Here is a 22,674-nt window from a genome sequence, read left to right as displayed (position 1 = left end):
TTTCATGTGTTCTTAAAACAATTTAAGCCAATAAATTGTGATGTTGCAAAGTAAAACAACCTATTATTCATGCTCTACAATGTTCAAGAAACCAACATTTACCAAACTTGACATGTGTTACCTCCACAAAAAATATAAAGTATAAATTAAGTTAAAGTTCCTAAAATCACAGAATCATAGGATGTTTTGGGTTGGAAGGGACCATAAAGATCAATTAGTTCCAACACCGCTGCCGTGGACAGGGACACCTTCCACTAGACCAGGTTGCTCAGAGCCGAATCCAACCTGATGCTAAATACACGTTGGGAGCATCCACAACTTCTCAGGCCAATGTATTCCAGTGCCTCATCACCTTCATAGCAAAGAATTTTTTGCCTACTATCTAATCTAGACCTGCTCACTTTCACTTAGAAGGCATTCCCCCTTGTTCTGTCACTACATGCCTTTGTAAAATATCTCTATCCAGGTTTCTTATAGGCTCCATTCTGGTACTTAGCACACTGTCTGACCTAAACATATAATTAGATACGTCTATAAACAGATTACCTGAGCTTGAAATGAGCTGTCTGGCCATATTGTCTCTCTGAAAGGCAGCCCCTAAACAAACTTATGACACTGTTATTTGTTTAAGCTAAATAAAACATTTAGAACTGAAAATATTGCAGTCAACATAAGCTAAATCTATTCCACATTTGCCAATTCTTTTAAATTACACATGGCAGTAACAAATACCCAAGAATAGGCAACTTCCAGGTTGTTGCTAGGCATCAGTGGTTGTGGGATGATCACACAACTATCACTTGTGGGTTGTACAGCATGCAACTCTGGCAGTGCAGCACATTCAGTGTTTTAAGAGAATTCAAGTGGAGGCTGTACAAATCTATAAAAACCAATTATGTCAACAGTAAACTATTTGGATTTTCGTAGCTAATATGTTTGGTAATCTTCCTATGAAGCTGACTTTTTTTGTACTTAAAACTTCAGCAGGTAGGTCTTCCACCAACAGTTGCTTTGCCTCTCCATTTTCTCTGGCTCATGTAGGCTGTTCTTAAGTTTGATCAGAGCGGTACCAGCACAGCACTGAGTTGAACACACCATCATGGTGCGGGAAAAACCAAACCAACTACAAAACCCCCCAAGGTGCCAAGCAGGCTTGAACTTCTGTACTTTGTGTATGTCATGTGCTGGGTACTCACATCTGTGTTTCTCCAAAGCCTGCGCAATCACTTCTTTGAGGAGGAAGCTTGTGCACACAAACACGTGGAATACTCACAGCAGACGGAGCATTTCACTTTGTGAGCTAATCTGGAGCACTGCATGGAGGGGAACTGACTCAAACTACCTCTTAGCTGCAAGTTTACTTCCTCTCTTATGAAGACAGTCTGAGAGAACTGGGGTTGTTTAGCTGAAGGAGAGAAGGCTTCAGGGAGACCTTATATCAGCTTTCCAGTGTCTAAAGGGGGCTTATAAGCAATGTAGAGAGTGACCTTTTACCAAGACCTGTAAGAACAAACCAAGGGGCAGCAGTTTCTAACTGAAAGAGGGTTGATTTAGATTAGACAGAAGGAGGGCATTTGTTACTGTGAGGGTGGTGAGACACTGGAACAGGTTGCCCAGAGAAGTTGTGTATGCCCCATCCCTGGAAGTGTTCAAGGCCAGGCTGGATGGGGTTCTGAGCAATCTGGTCTATTGGAAGTGGGTCAGTGGGTTGGAAGGAGATGATCTTTAAATTCCCTTCCAAACCATTGCACAATTCTGTGATTCTAGAACCCACTTTCAGGAGGTTAAAACATTCTTATATAGGAAAAACTCAGATACAGCAAAACAAAACAGTCTTTTACTGAACTACAGTGCTCCAGCCTAGGATGTATAAAACAAAAGTGGTTTGCCTCCGTTTGACCAAATCTTTTGCTACAAAGTATCCCATTTGCTTCCTACACTTTCCTGTTTGAAAACATGCTGAACTGTAATGTGGTCCTGATCCTGGAGAAGGTAAATGAGATTATATTCTGCTTCTGTAGGTAATAGTACATCAATACAGATATAGTGAAGTCAACATAGCGATGTGAGTTGACACCAATTATTTCCTCAGAGTGTATCAAACATATCAGCCGAACTTGTTCACACTGTACATGACTGGGCTTGTCCATGGCTGCCAGAAATAGAAAATCAGGAAACAGCAAGCAGTAAACAGGACCTTGACACGGAAGGTGTCAGATTGCTGCCAGAGGAGAAGCTGAGGGGTCACTGCCAATGTGCCAACAGTGCCCCAGTGCAGGCAGAATCTGCCCCTGTAACTGCATAGGGACCAGCAGCCCCCCCAGAGGTGGCCACCTCCCCCCACTGATGGTGAGTGGGGGTCTGGTCCCACAGCTACGCAGCGCACAGTGGTGCAAGACATACTGGACAAGGGGAAGAAGTAACATCACTGCTCCCTATGACCTGCGAGCAGAGAAGCAAAAACAGGCAGGGGTGCTTTCCCACTGTGATGTGGGCAAGAAGGTGACTAAGCCAAAGCAGGCAGCTCAGCAGCTCTGCCAGTCCTTTGGGCACTGAGGAACTTCTGGCTCCTTTTGTGGCCCCCACAAGACTTGAAGCCTTGTTGGGGTTGTCAAGGGCCAATGACAACCTCGGTCTTGCACCATCAGTACCCATGAGGGGCAGGAAGCAGAATGGATATGTCCCAACTAGCCTGGCACAGATCCTGACTCGTTCACCCTACCATCCCTCCCTCCCCCATGGGTCACAGCCTGGCTCAGCCATCACCTCAGGCACAGGCAGGCCTATAGCTTACATTCACTCAGCATTGCCAAAAATAACATTTCCTATCCAATCACCAGATACAACAGGGAGAGAGAGGGGGGGAAAATCAACATTTGTAAAATGAGTTTCCCCTCCAAGGCAGGATAGGCAGAGTCCCTGGTCCATGCCTTCACCCGCCTTCGCTTCTCCTTGCAGGGAGGGTTTCCCTTGGCTTCAGCAGCACCACCACATGCCCAGCTCCAGGCCACGCAGCGAGGTTATTAATGGGGAAAGCGACCTCACAGTGATGGAGAAAAATGTGCTGCAGCCAGCGGGGTGCAGAAGTGCTGGCATTGAACCAGTGCATGGCACAGCCGCTCTCAGTGCTGGCCCAGCATGACTAGTGGCCCAGCCCACAGCTGCTGTGCTACATCAGCTGCTAGGCTGTGTGGCTGTTAAGGCAACAAGAGTTAGAACAAGTGTGCTTCTGCACAGTTCTTGTGCTGCCAGTCCCTACCCTGCACCTTCACTGCTCTTCCCCATCAGTAGGTGATGATTAATTATTTCAGTAAAATTATGTAAGATGGAAGGTGAGGGAAGAGGGGCAAAAAGATGTCTTTAGTAGCGCCGGGATATCAGGATCTATCTGCAGAAGCAACATGGAAATTAATGAATTCATGTTAGGATACAGGCCATATTGCATTGCTTCTCTATGCTCTTAAAACAAAAAACAAACCCAAAATAAACAACAAAACCACAAAAAAAACCCCTCAGCACCACTAAACAGAAAAAAACATTCTGTGCAATTTCAGTGTTGAGGGTTGAACTGTGCTCTCTAATAATGCTTGCAGACATGCATAGGCACCACTGCAGCAGATAGAGCATCAACACTGGGCTGTAAAAATGGAGCTCAGCTATATCAGTTTAAATTACTAGTACATTTAAAAAAAACTCCAAACATCCTACATCAAATTCCAGAATCTTTCAAGTTTTTCTTGAAGGCAGAATCTGATTCGGAAAGTGATAAAGAAACAGGGCTAGCATGCACACTGAGCAATCCAGATCTCCTCCTGAACTCTCATCAATAGCTCCCATGTATTATGCAATTTCCCAAGTGTAACTGTGCAACCCCACGATCTCACAGGTTGGTAGAGTGACAACCCATCATAACCCAGACATTTCTCGAGAACAATAGCCAACAACAATGAAAAGCCACAACATCATGCCAGACAAGTGTAGCTCTAAGGGCAAAAGCACAGCACACAAGACTGGTTCCTGTGTCATCTCTTTTGGTAAAAACACCCAAGTTGGAGCTTTTAGAAATACTGTAGGAATTCCTTAAGATCTGATATGAATAAAGCATCTCCCAAAAAGCCTGACCTTCTAATCAGTACGTGCTGCAGGTTCAGACATCAACAGAGGCAGCAAAGCCAGTGCTGAATCTCTCACAGGCGTGTCAACAGATCATTTTGGTCACAGACAAGACTGAGGTTGTGGCCTGCTTGCCTTTTTCCTGTCCTGAGGGAAGACTAGATACTGTCCCTAGAATTTTGTTAATAGCTAAAAGGTTTCTAATTGTACTCATTTTTATATACCACAGCTCAGATGCTGTCCAGTCTCTGACAGACTGGTAGGTATTAAACTGCAAACCCAAAATATGACATCCTTTAGCAGTGCCTGCAGCAATAGGAAAAGGGACAATGATTTTAAACCATGAGAGCGTAGATGCAGACTAGATATAAGGAAGACTTTTTTTTTTTTTTTTGCAGTGATGGTGGTAAAATGTTGGAACAGGATGTCCAGAGAGGTAGTAGATGCCCCACCCCTGGAAACATTCAAGTTTAGATTGGACAGAGCTCTGAGCAACCTGATTGAGTTGAAGACATCCCTGTACAATGCATGGAGGATTGGACTAGATTATGTTTTAAGGTTCCTTCCAACCCAAATTATTCTATGATTCTATTATTTAATGTTCAGTGTTTTTTCTCTCGAGCTTTTCTTCCCCACTACATGTGTACTGTGAATTAACTTGAGAGCAGAAAATAAAGCTACTACTCTGCAGCAATTTGCTCAAGAGGATGTACTTTTGGGAAAAAAAATGCCTTAAATATACTTAGTAATAATTTAACTCATTATTCATTTAGGAATTGTCTCCCCATGCACTAACTGTGATTTGGGTGGGACAGAGAAAGGCAGTGACAAAGCATAAGACAACTAACCCTTTACTTTTAGAAAATTACACCAGAAGCATTCAAAGGAAGGTGAAAGAATCCACAAGAAACTGAAGAACTGAAAATCCGCAACCTGCATCTTTGAGGTTTATTGTTTGGGACGAGTAGGGGTTTTTTTTTTGGGGGGGGGGTGTCTGTGTTTAAAGACTAGAAGTTCTTCACTCTAGTCATAGCTCCTGGATCACTGCATGCATTCTTTGTAGCCAAGAGCTGTAGGAGCTGTATTAAGCCCCTCCTTTTTACTGCAGTCAGGAGAGAAACCATGTACCTCATTATTGCTCCTTCACACGCTTTTTACTCCTCAAAAGAGAGTTTGTCTTCCCTGCATTAGTTTCACATCAGAACACACCCGTCTTCACTTCCCTCCAGGCAGAGGTAATTACTACTCCAGGTAGTAATGTCATGCATAGCTGATAAAAATCAAAGCTGCAGCTCTGCAGCTTTAAAAGGAGTGGGAAGGGAGATAGAACACAGGTACTCACAGGTATACCTACAGGCACTAGAAAGAGGTCTTTACAAAAATGCAGACAAAATAGGCTGCTTTCTTTCCCAAAAAACACTTTGCTATCTACATTAAAAAGAAACACAAGACAAAAATGAACCAAAAAAACTTCCTCCTGCAAATCGCAATTAGAGCAGCAAGAGCTGTGATGCTGCTTGTTAATACATGGAAGGCCACTATGGAAGGAGAATTGCCATTAATAAAGTCTCCAAATGAATCGTACAGATCCACAGTGATTTTAATAGTTCAGTTTCTGAATTGTACACTGTCATGTCTGACATAAAAAGACTGTAATTGACTTATTAGCTACAAATATAAATTATACCTGGATTTTCTATTTTTAATCTTAAGAATAAAAAAGTACCATGTGTTCAATCTTCCAAAGTTAGAATCATAAGGGGAAAAAATGATAATTATATGGAAGTTGTCAAGAGTACACAAACAGATCATTTATATGCAACATGAAATGACAAGTCACTAAAAGTCAGACTCCTTCAAAACTGTCCAAATGATTGTCACTACCAATTGTACTAACACACCATTTGTCTTCAGAGCCCATAGAAACTGGCAAGTCTTACTCCATAATTTCACTTGCATTCCCATTTTTATACAGAGAGCTTCCCAGAAGCTTTTAACGGTCAGAAGATTTTTTTGTTGGGTTGGTTTTGGTTTCTTTTTGGATACACCATTTTAGTCTATTTATTTATGTTTTGACTTTTCCTTTCTGGTGAGCTGCAAGCACTTCTTACTCCTCATTTTGCTGGAGTGAACAATCCCTCCCCTTTTCTTACGTCACGTAAACGGGTCAGGCACAACAACCTGATTTTGTCCTTTTTGCTGGCTTGTAGTCCGTGATGTCTACAGTTTGCGGTGGCCCCTCAGCTTTCTGCCGTGCAATTATTGGGACTACCATCTCAAACACAGTTTCAAAGAGGTAGTCCACCTTGTATCCTGTTTTTGCACTGGTCTCAAAACACATTTTCTCAGCTGCTGGAACATCCTTCTCATCTAGCATTTTGTATTTCAGTATCTTTTTGTAGAGCGCAATCGCATCCTCTGCACGGACTTGTTTTCGCACCTTCGAGCCACAGCTGGCAACAGACTTCTCAGCTCTATTTTCATCTGGTGGTAAAGTACAGTCATCACTGAGGTCAACTTTATTTCCAACAATAGCAAAAATGCAGTCAGCACTTGCACTGTCTGTCAGTGCCAAGAATCTTTCTTCCAGCTCTGTCAGGCTTTGGAAGCTGTTCACATCGTACGTGAGGATCACAGCAGCTGCTCCTCTGCAGTACATAGACCCAAGGCCATGGAACTGCTCCCGTCCTGGCAAAGGTTTAAACACAACAAAAAGTTAGTGTGCTGGAAGCCACATTATTAACCAAGTAAAAGAGTTTAAGGAATTTTAAGCCAATTTCAAAACCCTGTGCGAAACAGTGAAGGTAAAAATGTGTTATTTGTAGCATTTTCAGGTTTTTCCTTCTGCTTTTCCTTAAGAGAGGAGCAGTGCCACAGAATAACTCTACACACCACTTGCTCAATCTAAGAGCAGGGAGTCTGGAAAGACAAGTGAGCAATCAAGCTCACACAGGATTCACACTAGGTGAAAGCAAAAAGAACTAGTTGGTTTTTTTTTTATTAAATTGCATACTAGTTGACTTATGTCATATTAACTGCTACTCTGCTTGGGCTCACAGATGGCCCATGCACCTATTTAACCATTTATAAACAGAAGTGTACTGCTTCAAATTCTGCTAGAATTTATTACTTCTATAAATTCAGTACACATTTTCAAGTACATCCCGTTCAGAAATCTGGATCAAAATCAGTAACCAACTTCTTCTAGATTTTGAGGGATTTTGTAAGCTATTTAATCAGACTAAACTGTAACTGCTACATGCCCACAGTTCTCAGGTACATTGGCTTTACAGGAAAAGACTCTTGTTGGGGGTATAGAGCCAGTATTGATATGCATCTGTCCCACCACAAGTATTCATACTTTATTACAGTATCAAACACACATAATATAGAAAACTCTAAGTACATTCTACAAGTAATTTGTCTTTTAAGCTGCCCTGGCCATCGCTCAATAACCAACAGCTAAAACGTTTCTTCCTCATCATTTAGCAAGTATCTTCCAGCACTTCTGATGAAGCCTTGATGGTATCCTTCAAGTTCACTTCTTGGAAGACAAAACTGACTCTTCTTTAAATTCTGGGAAGTAAAAATGTTCTTTAGTATTTGTAATGGGACTAAGGGAAATAAGGCAGAAGACACACTGTGTTACCATTGAGAACTGCTACTTTCCCCCAATACCTGCTACATGTAGAATATGCTGTAGTTCCCTTTACACCCCAAAACCCAATCAAGAAACAGATAAAACACACTAGGTTTCGACCAGTCATCAACATCAGCCTTAGGTCACTAGAGAAGTGTGAATGAACAAACAAAAAAAAAAAGAGAGAAAAAAAAGGCAACTACACTCTTGTCATACAATCTCTTTGCACAGAACCTCAGTTTATAGAAATTCTGGAAGACACCTGCTTACATTCATCTTCTGCACAAAGCTACTGACCACCATGAGTTACAATATCATGAAATCCTTGTAAATGACTGTGGAATAGGAAAGGGAGAAGAAATTCATGCTGAAAAATGTGGGTCAGCACATATTGAAAAAACACATCTGCACATGAACATGCACACTGTGAAAGGAACTCAGAATCTACTTCAGCTGGGAACATAATCATCACTGCAATAAATCCTTCAACAAATGTCAGAACTCTACTCCACAAGTGCCAAAAGAGAGACAAAATGTTCATCATTATTCATAAAACAAAACTGGAAAACGTCAAGATAGAACATGAAATCCAAAGCTCACTTCACCTTTAACACTCAGTGAAACTCTGGTAACAGCCAGAGTAATAGATTTGGAAAGGTGCAGAATTCACTATAAAGAGGTGTAAAAGGAAGGTGGTGAGAATGCACAGAATTATGTGAAACATTTGCATGAGGAAAAATTGTGGGATCTCTCAGGTTGGTGAATGATTGAAAAAAAGAGTAGAAATAGATGTCTATAAATTCAGGCCTAATACTGAGAAAGTAACTGAGGAACAACTATTTACTCTTTCTCATCACATAGAAAATGAGAATTTCACATCAAAATCGTGCATGTAATTTAAATACTTTCCTGCAAAGCGAATAATTGGTAGTGGGTGTTATTTGACATTGCAGAGGTCAAAAGTTCAATGAATGGCATTCAGAAAACCATTAGGCAAAGTTAGTGGAGAACTGCTTCTGTGCAACTTTGTGTAACTTCTGATTTGCTTTCCCCCAGCCAAAGAAATTCTTTAATGATCTGGTAGGTAGGAAAAAAGGAGGTAGTAAAAAAATAAACCAAACCAATAATTATGCCTTTGTTTAGGTATGTTGGGTAAGGGCAAGGGAGATTGAGATACAGAGGAGGGAGAAGGTCAGTGCTTTAGCAATTTTTCCTCCAATCTCATGTTTAAAGTTGCACTGCAACTGAGTCTTTAAATGTCTCCAATTTTCCAGTAAAAGTTTGTGCCATGACTGATTTTGTTTTCATCCGAACCCTGATTATACTGTGGTCTGGAAATCACAATGGAACATATATCCTCCTCTGTTCTCCCACTTCAGATGCCTAAACCATAATATCTAGCCCCCAGAATCATTTGCTACAACAACCAAGTACTAGAACAATGCTATTATTTGTTTTATGGAATTCATATACTAATCTAATCTTGTACAGCAAGATTAAACCATGACACTTCTACATGGTAACTACCAACTGATTACTTCTACAACTAATATATTGTTTAAAAGGGGAAAGAAACAGAAAGAATTTACTTTGCATAAGGGGTTAATTATGCCAGAGGAATAATGGATAGTGTTCCCTCACTCACTCTCACAGAACAATCTACATGCAGAAAAAACTGCATAATGCACTTTTTCAGCAGTTTCCTTGCACAGACTACTTCTGACACTTAAGGACTGGAACAACTCTAAATTTGGAAAAAAACCCCAAACTACACTAAGTATTTAAACTAATATCTGTCCTCAAGGTGTCAGGCAAAATAGCATCAGACATTAGGTTGACAAACCTACCACATGAGAACAGCCATTGCCTTCTTATAGCCAGTTTTCTTTCCCTGGACACATCTGGTCCCACTTCAACCACATTCCTTTTTATATAATTAGCTAAATTAAATGGTAAGCCCTGAGTCCAACAATCAAACAATTTCACCCTTCAGAAAAAAATAAAGGTAACAGTAAGAGGGGCAGAACTATCAAATAATTTGCAGTCAAAGGAATTGCAAGAACCACCAAATCAACCACAAAGGCACAACATCAGGACATCAGGGAAATTTTTTAAAGCAAATCAACCAAAACTAATTTCCATTTTTCTTTTCATCCTTATATTTTGCCTTATTTACAGCAGTTTGACAACCCTACAGTTGTAGCCCCATCTGCAGCACCATTAGCTTTTCAGAGGCTCTTCCAGCAAGAATATGAAGTCTTGTTGGAGACTCCATCCACTCAGGAGCAGTGCAGCCCCCGAGCATTTTCAAAGTCTTATGACAGTCATCATAAACAAATCAAAGAATTTTGAGCCAAATGGACCTCAGTACAAAGTTTGTAAGAAACCCAAGGGAGAAAGAAGGGAAAAGTAGAGTTGCTAGAGGCCTGCCTAATAAATAAGCAAGGCTAGATTTAAAATACGCTGAGACTTGAACTTGAAGCCTAGGCTTTGGTCTAGCCAGCCTCCTATAGCACCCCGACCTCTCAGCTGGAAGTCAGAAGCCCCTGTGAATGCTTTTTCTGGATGGGACCACAGCCTGACCAAGCATTCCCATCCCTTCCCAGCTGTGGGATCCACTCACATCAGCCGTGCCTCAGTCTGCCTCATGGACTGGAGCTCTCCTCCTGCCCAGCCGCCCCTGAGGGTGGTATGCAAAGTAGCCTGTGAAGTTGTGTGGATATTTACAAGAGCAAATGACTTCCTCCAGACAGATTTGAATGCTCCTTACCTCCTACCCCTTCAAAAGCTTTCACCACAACTTCTGAAGTGGCACAACTTCCCACACATGCACTCTTTCAAGAAAACTTCTACCAGAAGAACAAGTTTTAAATCTCTCAGTGTTGAGCACATACAAGAATGCAGAACAGGCTGTTTTAGTTTTGAGGAATAAAACACAACAAATACTACAGAGATAAAAAGGTCTTCCATCAAGTACTGAAAAAAGTAATGTTGCTACACTGATATCAGTCCGAGCGGAACCCTAAATTCTGAGTTCCTAAAGCAAACATGTAGCAGGGAAAAGTACACAAAGATGGGCTACAGAGGCACATTAACACTGCATTAAAATTGAACAAGAGTGCAAAATTATCCAGGAAGTTCTCAGTTCATAAATCAGGTATCTTCCAACAATTTTCACTGTGATTTTAACAGTATTGTAATCTGAACAGTAGAGAGGAATTAACACAAACACAAGGTACCAGCTAGGTTTTGCCTTTCAAATTCTTTCTCCCTTATAAAAGAGTCTGAACTTGAGTGTACATGGAGAGGGACAGGAACTGTGCCCTAGGGAGTTAGCTAGAAGACGAAAGAAAAGAGAAAGTATGACACCCATGACACAGCACAGAAATCAGTACTAAAAAGAAATGAGCTTTGAGGATTCAGCTGCAGTAGATGAAGGTTCAAGGGGTGACCCTTATGCTCTTGAGTTACCTCAGCAGGAACATCCGCGTGATCACAACAGTAGACAAAGAAGCACCCTTTTGAAAAAGGGAACAACATTTCCTTCTGTTCCCAGATAATGCAGTAATGTTGTGACCCTTTAAAGGACATCAGGGGAAACAATTTTTCTGGGAACTGAGATTTCTGTTTGTGCACACATACTGAGATATGTACTGACTATTAAACAAACCATAAAGGCCCTTAAAGGTTTCAGGAAAATTCTACTCCCCACGTGTGAGTCAGGCTGTCAAGCTTTGACAGAATTAAGTCAGAGTTCTTTATTATCTTGTTCAAGGTTGATATTCATTTCTTGTACGTGACTTTATCACATTTCCCTTGAAGTAAGGAGCTTTCTAAAGCACTGGACTATGCCTGTGGTTACTTGGGGATAAAAATAAAGCTGTCCATCCCAAAGGATTAACATGGAGGACATAAGCAGGAATTAGTGGAAACATGAGTCAGAAAGCACTGGAGAATTCAATTTCTACATATCCATGAGCTGTCCAAATACATGACTTCCTGATCTGTCAGAAAAATGTCAACGTTTGGTTTTCCTTCTCGACAAAATTCCCCATGGAATGAAAACCTCTGTGAGGGAAAAAACCTAAATAATTAAATTAATATAAACCCTAACAAACTCCGCTCCCCCTCCTCACCCCCAAAAAAACACAACCACTAAAACAATTCCAGTTGAGTAACTAGAAAATTCATTTAAGCTCCACCTTCACTCTGTATTATACATTCACAAAGCTGCATTATGGAAGATACTTGTGTATACTGAAGTTTCAGAATGCAACAGATGTCTAGTTCTACTAAAAAACAAGATGGCATTTATTTTGTTTACACTCATTACTTAGGTATGGATCAACATTCAAGGCATGAACCGTGCCCTGTTTTAGGAGTTTCTATTTAAGTTATTAAAATTAGATATGGATGTCTTGGCCAAAGCAGAATTTAACATAAACATAGGAAAGTACTGATCTTAATGCCCAAAGGGCTTCACTTTCATGTTTTAAAGTAGAAAGAGCTACACATGGAAGAAAAAAATAACAACCACATGGGTTAAGTATACAATGAACAAACATTGCTCTCCAAAGAAAAAAACATCAAAAACAGCCAGTCAAGAAAGTGGGCTCAAGGTAATATAGGATTGAGACAACCTTACTCCACTTCTAAACACAATTTCCTCTGAATTGCTAAGTCAAGAATCTTTATCTCATAAAAAAGAAGATTTAAAATTGTGAGAGAGACCATCTCTTCCCTTAAATCTATGCATTTTTGTCTTAATGAACAAATACTTTGAGTTCTGAAAGAGTCTGAAATTGCCAAGACCTTGCAAACATTCCCACTCTACAAACATGAACCATTTTAGGTTTATAAAGCTTCTTCTGTGAAACAGCAGCTCAGCGTGAGAAAGCAAGCCACATAAACCAGGAGCAGTCATTTACTTCTCACTTAGGCAAGACAACAAATCGTGATCAATCTGAGCCCTGATCTTCAGTCAGCTTTAATTATCATACTAGAAATACCACACTTCTACTAATGAATATGTCCCTTGGACACAAAAATCAGAGACTAGAAAGGCTAGAATTTATCCACTGCACAATCATTACCTATGAATTACCTAACCCCCCTCAGATCTGGTCTTAGAAAAAGAAAGTCATTCAAAAACACTTTTAAATAAATAGAAACAACTAACACAGCTTCAGTCTTTATAACATTCTTCTTTTCACTCTAATCTAAAACATAAAAACACATCATCATGTTGAACAAATGGTTCCTTCTTCCCACACCCACCCCCCCACAGAGGTGTCCTTCTCACAGAGGTTATTCACAAGCTTGTATCCAAAGTTACTAAGAACCAAGTCTGACAGCATTTAGGTATTTATACTGCTGCTTTTATATAGATAAAGGAAATGTCCTGCACAAGCTGCTTCTCCTCCCCTGGAAGCTGGCATTCAGGAAGGCAAATATACTCAGGACATTTCTTTCAATCACTACAAATATCTTCCCATAAAAAAGATCACAATATCCAAATGGAGGCAAGTCCCAGATTCAGGGGAACCAACAATGTATTTGAGTTGACTGCCACAGATGAGAAAGCCTTATGAACTGTAAACAGTGAAGCAGAAGATGCTTTCTAATACATTTAACTCCATGACATTTGAATAAAAGGCAGATCCCAAGAGCTCAGTGCACTATTATACAGGAGGAACATAACATTATTTTCCTGATCTGGAAGTGGCTTTACATTATGTCACTATAATTTAGTCCCTGTTGAATTCACATTCAGAAATCTTATACAATCTACTGGCCAAATGCTTTGGCACTATAATCCCAAATTTATGAGTTATGGTTCCACAGTATGAGTTTTATCCTGAGCGACTGAGCTGTGCCCTTCTACATAATAAAAATATTAAAGGTATTTTTTTTATAAGTCTACTAAACTACCATCAGTGATCCAACAATGCATGGGATAAAATACATCCAAAAATATATGTAAACTGTGGTATTAGGGAATCTAAATTATTATAGAAATCAAAATGTAGGAAAAATACACAGTGATGAATAACTGAAGGGCCATTGTGAAGGACTAATTCTTAAACAATTTTTTTAAAAAGAGCATAAATCTTATCTTTGGAGGCAAACTTATCACAGAATCACAGAATATGCTGAGTTAGAAGGGACTCACAAGGATTAGGAATATTTAACAGATACTAATAAATTCTCCATGGAATAAAGGAAAAATCTACAACAGTATTCAGGAAAAGCTGGATGAGATTATCAGTGTTACCAAGCATCAAGGCCTATGGCTACGGATTCTGTATCCAACGTAACATGCAAGGGAAAAAATAAAATTCATTCTCTATTTCCATTCCTTTACATAAAAAAGTTGGCATTCTTTCAGGCATCTACACTAGCTATTAACATTCTGACAAGAGAAAACAACTACCCCCTGGAAGACTAGTCTACACCAGCACCTACTAGTGTGCATTAAGAAAAGCAACTCACTTCCCCTGCCTTATCTAAGGGTACAAAAAACACAAATCAGGTCTTGCTACTCCCCAGCTACATTTAAAAAAAAACCCAAAACATAAAATAAGTGAAAAAGAACAAAGATGGAAAAATTGTAAGTTTTTAAAGAGTATAAAGACAAAGCATAGAGGAAAAAAAACAAAATAAAAAACTGCACTGCGTATGCTGTATCAAGTTTTGCTCTTTTTGCTTGTTCTAATACAAAGGCAGCATATGAATTAAATCTTTTGAGTTACAATCATGATCAGGAAAGAAATTAATCCAGAAGCTTTTTAAACAGAAAGAATCACTAGAAAGCATCCGAAATAAAGAAAAAGAGGGTGCTTACTTACTGGAAATGGAAATTCCACTACACTTTATACCTAAGAATAGTAATATATCTAACGAAAGAAAGCTAAAATCGGATTTCTTTTAGCGTATTTCTTTCCCCTCTCCTTTAAATATAATAACTAAACTAAAGCTAACTAATATGCCATAAATAAGGACATGTTTCAGCAAGGACCAACAAATATGAAGTATAAATATGAAGTATGTAAAAGATTTTGCCCTAAAATTGTAGCCACTTCACCTACCTTATGAAAGACAAGTCTTTCCTTAAAAAGGATTAACTTTGATAAAAGTAATGCTCTCTATATTTCTTAAAGATTCAAGCTTATTGCTAGTTTAGAGCCTTTTCAGAAGGAAAGTCACACAGAAACACAGGATGGTTGGAGTTGGAAGGGACCTCTGGAGATCATCTAGTCCAACCCCCCTGCCGAAGCAGGCTCACCTAGAAAAGGTTGCACAAGATCACGTCCAGGCAGGTTTTCAATATCTCCAGATAATGAAATTCCAAAACCCTCTGGGCAGCCTGTTTCAGCGCTCCGTCACTCTCAAAGTAAAGAAATTTTTCCTAATATTTAGATGAAACTCCTTGTGTTTTGATTTGTGCCTGTTGCCCCTTTTCCTGTCACTGGGCACCAATAAATTGTCTCTGGCCCCATTCTCTTGAGATATTTGTATGCAGTGGTAAGATCCCATCTCAACAGCCAGTTAAAACAGATGACAGCAGCAACTATTATTAATTTGCTTCTCTTTATGGTTTTCATCACAAAAAGTGCTCACAATTCTATTTTCACTGTGTTCTCTGTTTTTCTTTATTTGCTACATACACCCAGAATGATAACAGGCCAACCCATTCAAGAAAGCCCAGATTTGTTGGGAGAACAATCCCCTTCATACCTCTGTCCTTTTGGAGAACATCTTTTCCTCTCAAACTTGAACTATACCAATAGGTCAAGCAGTTTCAACTGACTCTTTAATTGCTATTAGAACACCAATTCAATTAACATTCCAAAAGTGATACTTTGGTACAATTCACAACAAAAAACAATTATTCCAAAGAAATTCACTTAAATGGGCCTTTCATTTTTAGGACAAATAACACGCTGAGAAGTTATGCAAGAATGTCAGCGTGGTGTGTTGCACATCACATGCCAAACTCTGTAAGTGGTTAATGATCTACAGGATCATCTGAGCGTTATCTGAAGAAGGCGGCTTTTTCACAAAAGGGCACACACAAAAACCTGTTCAATAAGAATGGAAAAACAGAAGATAATGGGAATTTTTTGTTACAGGATTAATTTCATTTCATATTTTCCAAGGTTATCAATCTAAGCATGTCCTGGTAGAAGCTCCAAAAGCACATTTTTCTGATGTGCTGAAAAAATGCCTCAAAAGCCATATAGCCTTCACTCACAGTACACCTCTAAAGAACCCACAACTGAAACATGGGTAAAAATTTGCTGTGTTTTTTCAACAGTTAACAGTGCGATAGTTTATGGAGAAATGTGCTTTTAAGTAAAATCTCAATTTTCTGAAGGCAGATACACTAAAAGCAGATGCCTAGCAGCTCAGACTGGTGCCGACCAATCCGCTGTTACATCCTGTAGAGCATTCTGACTCCCAGAGGTATCCAAAAAAGCCGATTACTGTGGATGAAGCCTTCTCACCCATGGCTCAACTTTAATAAACATCCCTCTGTCATCTTGTCAAATCCTGCATTATTCAGCCATGAATTAGTTTAATTATTCCCAGAAACTTTTTTAATCCAGCCCTGAAGAATAGTTTGTCCGTTTTCATTCCATAACTGGTAGTGAAGACTTGTATTACTGGTTCCCCATGACAGAACTATCAGACACACTCAATGGAAGGAGGAGAACAAGTTTACATGGGAGAGAATAGAAGAGGAAAGAAAAAAAAAATCATTAAAAAAACATTTACAGAGCAAGATTGGGGATCATTCAAATATGACCTCCTGCATAATAAAGATGATAGAATTTCACTTAGTTGTCTTGAGACTGAGGAGGAATTTGTGTACTATAAAGCAGCTAAAGAAAGGAAAATCAATATCCCACAAATTAGGTTGTTGTATAGTTCAGTTTTCCAATTCTGAATTTTGATAGACTTTCAGCTTCATGAAGTATCCTCTTCAAAAAACAAACAAAAAAGATGCCTCAAACCCCAAACTAAAAAATACTACATTCCCCAAACACCAGAAAAACTTCACACTCCTCCTTAAAAAGTATTCCTTTATGGCTTAACCTCCTTGTTAGGCTAGAGAAATGAACAGTTTTTCATATTCAGACTCTTTGCCTTCAGCATATTCCTCTAAACTAACAACCATACCTGTAGCTCTTTTCTCCAGTCTTTCCATACCATTCTATAACCAAGAATGTAAGACAGTCTCACTGAAGCTATGACGTTACTGAAATTCTTTACTACTTTCAACCCTTCTTACACTTGTTATACTTTTCAGAATAGTTCATAGGTTCTGGAACACAAGGTACCAAGAGCTTGGTTTGCCATCTACTTCCAATTCAATGGACTTTGCAAAAGATATGTTGCCCAATGAATCTAACTTAGCCTGTTGCCAGCACCACATAACATTAGTCTCTCTTTATTTGCAGCCTTATACATTTGTTTATTCTGTACATTTCTAGCTGCAATCATCTTTTTATAAAGAGATTTATAAATTGAGCGTCTTTGAACTAAATGAATATTTAGGGTATCTATAACCAGCAATATCTTCAGCTGCACAACTCCTATATAAAGGAGAAGAAATATTACCAGAGAAGATTCCTACTGTCTAGAAGATTTAGGCCATTAACTAGTTTCTGCTTTTCTGGAACAAAGGAGTATCTGGAATCTGTTCTGCTGCATAAATGCAAAACTATTTTTCTTGCCCGCAAGAATGAATCAGAACTTACCATTTTAATAATGAAATTAAGATCGAGTTTCTAAACTCACGAGAATTTTAATTTCAAAATAAAAGTTCTCATAGAAACACCAATTTTACTCCATGAATATGCTTTCTATCCAAGGTTTTAAACTTAATCATTGTCTAGCAACACAAAGCATTACATAGAAAAAAGCTCCTAACCACACTACATAGCATGTTTTTGCCAATAAAAACTTTGGCTAGACCTGCTGTTAAAAAAAAAATATCCCCACAAACCTTTCTGTGGCTAAAGATCCCCTTGATGTCTGGACGACCCTGAATAACTTTTACATTTAGCTATATAAGACTTAGTTTTTTCAAACCACCCATTTTATTTAGATTTCTTGATGTACTGTGTTTATTTCTTGAAAAAGGAGATAACCCCAGAAGCTTCAAGCAATTCATGTATTTTCAGCTGTCTAGAAGGGTAGTGGCTTGTAAAAGATGAACAGAACTAACCTTAGCCACACCAGATCAGCAAGCATATCATGAGTGCATCTTCAACACAAACTGAAAAAATGACACCAGTATTTATCTATTTCCCTCTGCAATCTCACAGTAGTGCAGGAAAACATTCTATCTAAACACTTATATCTGGCAAAAGAAATGAGGGTATGACAGACTGATGGGACATTACCATCCTGCCTGTGAGCAGAACTCCAGCTGAAATCTCACATCAACACCATGTCTACCAAAAAGAAAACCTGTCAGGGTGCTTGAGAGTTAAATTTATGAAGTTCCTGTATGCCTGTACTGATGTGAGAGCAGGAATGCAAGAATGAAACTAGAAATTTAAATCTGAGTAAGTAAAATGTAAGAATCAATGTAAAATTCTTCTAAAACTTTGTGTTTAAAAGACAATTTTAAACTGCTACTTAAAAAGAAGTGGTCATTTTGCAGATTTCCTTGAGGAAAGATGTGATTGGAAGCAAACCATAAAGGAAAAAAAAAGAAAACCTTCAGATTTACTTTGGAAGAGTTCTGCAGGAAGCAATAGCACTGAAGACTTAACTGCAGCAGAAGAGCTTGATAGTTAAATATTGCTCAGCAGCAAGTAACAAGAGGCCAGTTACAGGACCAGGCTGTAGAACAACCTGACCTGGGAGAGACGGTCACTTGTGGCCTGCAGGAGAAGCCATTCAGCTTTAATGCCTGCTGGAACATCAACCCATCTCCTCAAAGAAAAGTCCCTTCTACGGAAAGCCAATTCATTTTCCACAGGTTGAGATCTAAAAGCAGCTGTTTTTTTCTTTCCAGTACCAGAAAACTGATACTTTTTCTTTAAATTTACAATTCCTTTCCACAGGGGGACAGACACTGTAGATTACCCCATCTCTCTATGCAGAGAAGCTCTGCTAAGCAGATGCTGTTACCAGGTCCTTAACTTCAGAGTCACTCAGAAAGGAGATCTTCAAAGCCCGTATTCCCTCACAAAGCTTGCTCTTCAAACTGAGAAGTAGGTCCTTAGCTCACGCAGGAATGCACGGATGGGTGTATTTTAGCACGGTTCAACTGGCACTGAGGGCCAGGAGGTCATTCCACACTTATTGGATGTTTTATATTGCTCAATAAGGAACTGGCAACTTAACTTGGTGTGCTGGTTTCACTGGGGCAGAGTTTATGGGGTTGCTGTGAATTTGTGCTAAAAAGAGCGTGGATAACACAGGAATGTTTTAGCTATTGCTGAGCAGTGCTTGCACAGCATTAGGGCCTTTTCTCCTCATATACTTCAATAGATACTTGAATTTTAAATAATACATACTTTAAGAAAGAACTCTTGAAGGCGCAGAACAGGCTGTTCCTATGCGCCAAAAGATGAGACAGAGGGGAAGATGACCAGCCTAGCTGAGCAGGGAGCTTTCGTAGGAATTCAGGTTAAAAAAGAGACTGTATCACCTGTGGAAAAAGGGGCAGGGAACTCAGGAAGTGTTTAAGGATATTGTTAGGTCTTGCAGAAAGAAAATTACAGAGGCAAAAGCTCAAAACTTTATCTGGCCACTTCTGTAAAGGATAATAAAAAGTGGTTTTATAAATATATCAATATCAAAAGGAGGCGTAAGGCAAGTCTCCACTCTTTATTGCACACAGAGGGAGAATATAGTCACCAAAGATGAAAAGAAGGCTGAGGTATTTAACACCTTCTTTGCTGCAGCCTTCAACACTGAGACCAGTTATCCTCGAGGCAACTGGTCCCCTGAGCTGGTAGACAAGGAGCAGAATGGACCCCTTGTAATCCAGGAGAAAGCACTTAGTGACCTGCTGAGCCACTTAGATGCTCACAAGTCTATTGGACTGGATAGGATCCATCCTAGAGTGATGAGGGAGTTGGTGGAAGAGCTCGCTAAGCTGTTCTCCATCATTTACCATCAGTCCTGGCTAACCACAGCTGTTAAAAAGTTAACAGATGTCAACATATGACTGGAGGTTGGCCAGTGTGACTCCCATCCAAAAGAAGGGCTGGAAGGAGGATCTGGGGAACTACAGGCCTGTCAGCCTGACCTCGGTGCCCAACAAGGTTATGGAGCAGATCATCTTGAGTGTGATCACATGGCAGATGCAGGACAAGGGATCAGATCCAGCCAGCATGGGTTTAGGAAGGGCAGGTCCTGATCTCCTTTTATGATCAGGTGACCCGCCTGTGGATGTTTGCTGGACTGCAGCAAAGCCTTTGACACCATCCACCGCAGCATTCTCCTGGCAAAGCTGGCAGCCCATGGCTTGTACAGGGGCACTCTGTGCTGGGTCAGGAACTGGCTGGAAGGCCGGGCCCAGAGAGTGGTGGTGAACGGTGCTGCATCCAGTTGGTGGCCGGTCACTAGTGGTGTCCCCCACGGATCAGTGTTGGGCCCAGTTCTGTTTAATGTCTTTATTGATGATCTGGATGAGTGGATTGAATCTACCATTAGTAAATTTGCAGACAACACCAGGTAGGGTGGGAGCGTCGATCTGCTGGATGGTAGGAAGGCTCTGCAGAGAGACCTGGACAGGCTGGATCAATGGGCTGAGACCAAGGGTATGAGATTCAACAAGGTCAAGTGCTGGGTCCTGCACTTCGGCCACAACAACCCCCTGCAGTGCTACAGGCTTGAAGCAGAATGGCTGGAAAGCGGCTCAGCAGAAAAAGACCTGGGGGTGCTGGTCAACAGTGTCTGAACATGAGCCAGCAGTGTGCCCAGGTGGCCAAGAAGGCCAATGGCATCCTGGACTGTATCAGTAGTAGAAGGGCCAGCAGGACTATGGAAGTGATTTTTCCCCTTTACTTGGCATTGGTGGGGCTGCCCCTCCAATACTGTGTCCAGTTCGGGGCCCCTCAGTTCAGGAAGGACACTGAGGTGCTGAAGCAGGTCCAGAGCAGGGCAATGAAGCTGGTGAAGGGTCTGGTGCACAAGTCCTATAAGGAGTAGCTGAGGGAACTGGGGTTGTTTAGCCTGGAGAAGAGGAGGCTCAAGAAGGACCTCATCACTCTCTACAACTCTCTTGAAAGGAGGTTGTAGCCAGGTTTCTTCTCCTGGGCAATTAGTGACAGGATGAGAAGACACAGTCTTAAGCTGCACCAGGACAGGTTTAGGTTGGTCATTAGGAAGAAATTCCTCACAGAAAGAGTGACTAGATATTGGAAGGGGCGGCCCACAGAGGTGGTAGAATCACCCTCACTTGAGGTGTTTAAGGAAAGATTGGATGTGGCACTGAGTGCCATGGTCTAGCTGACATGGTGATGTTCAGTCATAGGTTGGACTCTATGATCTCAGAGCTTTTTTCCAACCCAACTGATTCTGTGATATCACCCCACCAGTGAGCAGATGGGGTGCACAAGAAGTTGGGAGTGGACAGAGCCAGGACAGCTGGGGCCAACTGATCAGGGAGATATCCCACAACATATGGCATCATTCTCAGCCGGAGAAAAGGGTAGGAAGTAGGGAATATTTGAAGTGATGGTGCTTGTTCTCCCACACCGACACTACGCATGATGGAGCCCGGCTTTCCTGGAGATGGCTGAACACCTGCTTGCCAACGGGAAGTGAGAAATGGATTCCTGGTTTTGCTTTGCTGGTGCATGCAGCTTTTGCTTTACCCATTAAACTGTCTTTATCTCAATCCATGATTTTTCTCACTTTTACCCTTTCAATTCTCTCCCCCATCCCAGTGGGGCAGCGTAAGCAAGAGGTTGCTTGAGGCTTAGTTGAGATTGCCCTACTAAATGTATAAGCACTCTGAAATGCTACCACTTATCAGCATTCCTGCCAGCTTTTAGCAAAGAGTTGGTAGGTCAGAGCATGCCCTGAAAAGATATGTTTCCTGTTTTTCTTCATTTTTTACTTCCTCATTAGATACTTTGCTTTTGCTTTAGATAGCTCTTTACAACTTTTTTTAAAAAACAAATTCCCCATAGGATTTTTTGCAGAAGACTAACTACATACATACCAGGTCAATCAGTACAATACAGCACAGCATTTTTTGAGTGAGGAAACAAAATGAACTTAATAAACACCTTAATTAAGCACATTGACATTTTAGAGAAGGAAAAAAATAGTTCACTGTTACTGATTGCAGAGCCTCTTCGGATTAAGTTTTGCATCTAACCATAAATAAAATTAAATGGTCTACTCTATGAGAAACATTCTTCTTTTTCCATATTACCACTTTAACCCCAAACACATTATATGACAGCCAAGTATAGGAAACCAAACCAGCAACTAGCAGCTATAAACTTTTTTGTGCATACCCTCTCAAGGAGAGTCACACCTGATAACACAGTATGTTAACTTTCTTCCACAGACCCACAGAAGAGCTTCAGAGCCTGTTGCCCAGAAAGTTTATGGATGCTCCATCCCTGAAGTGTTCAAAGACACTGGATGGGGCTCTGAGCAAGCCGTATCTAGTGGGTGGCATCCCTGCCCATGGCAGAGAGGTTGGAGCTAATCGATCTTTAAGGTCCTTTCCAACCCGAACCATTCATTTACAAGAATGTTAAGCTATGGCAGGACCTATTTTGTATCAGCCCCACTTCCATGACAGGTCTTTCCATCAATATTTCAAAAGCATTAGCACCAGAGACAGGCCAACAGAGCCAAACACTGGCCCTCAGTGCTCCACTTCAGGGCCATCCCAGGACACCAGCCACAAGCTTTTAATACACTGCAAGAAG

The 22,674-nt window shown here is 40.5% G+C and overlaps 1 protein-coding gene across 1 annotated transcript in view; it reads right to left on the bottom strand.

Annotated features, from left to right (window-relative positions):
* Positions 1-41: 41 nt before the first annotated feature.
* Positions 42-22,674, bottom strand: part of RAB20 (RAB20, member RAS oncogene family) — a 35,653-nt gene continuing 13,020 nt past the window's right edge. Inside the window, exon 2 of the mRNA XM_017817330.1 lies at positions 42-6,801. Coding sequence (XP_017672819.1) covers positions 6,281-6,801 — 521 coding nt within the window. The 3' untranslated portion in view covers positions 42-6,280. The remainder of the gene's footprint in view (positions 6,802-22,674) is intronic.

This window comes from Lepidothrix coronata, unplaced genomic scaffold (genome assembly GCF_001604755.1).
Source record: "Lepidothrix coronata isolate B3197 unplaced genomic scaffold, Lepidothrix_coronata-1.0 Scaffold60, whole genome shotgun sequence".
In the NCBI taxonomy this organism is placed as follows: domain Eukaryota; kingdom Metazoa; phylum Chordata; class Aves; order Passeriformes; family Pipridae; genus Lepidothrix; species Lepidothrix coronata.
The sequence above is the reverse complement of the archived record's forward strand: the minus strand, read 5'-3'. Positions and strand labels throughout refer to the sequence as shown.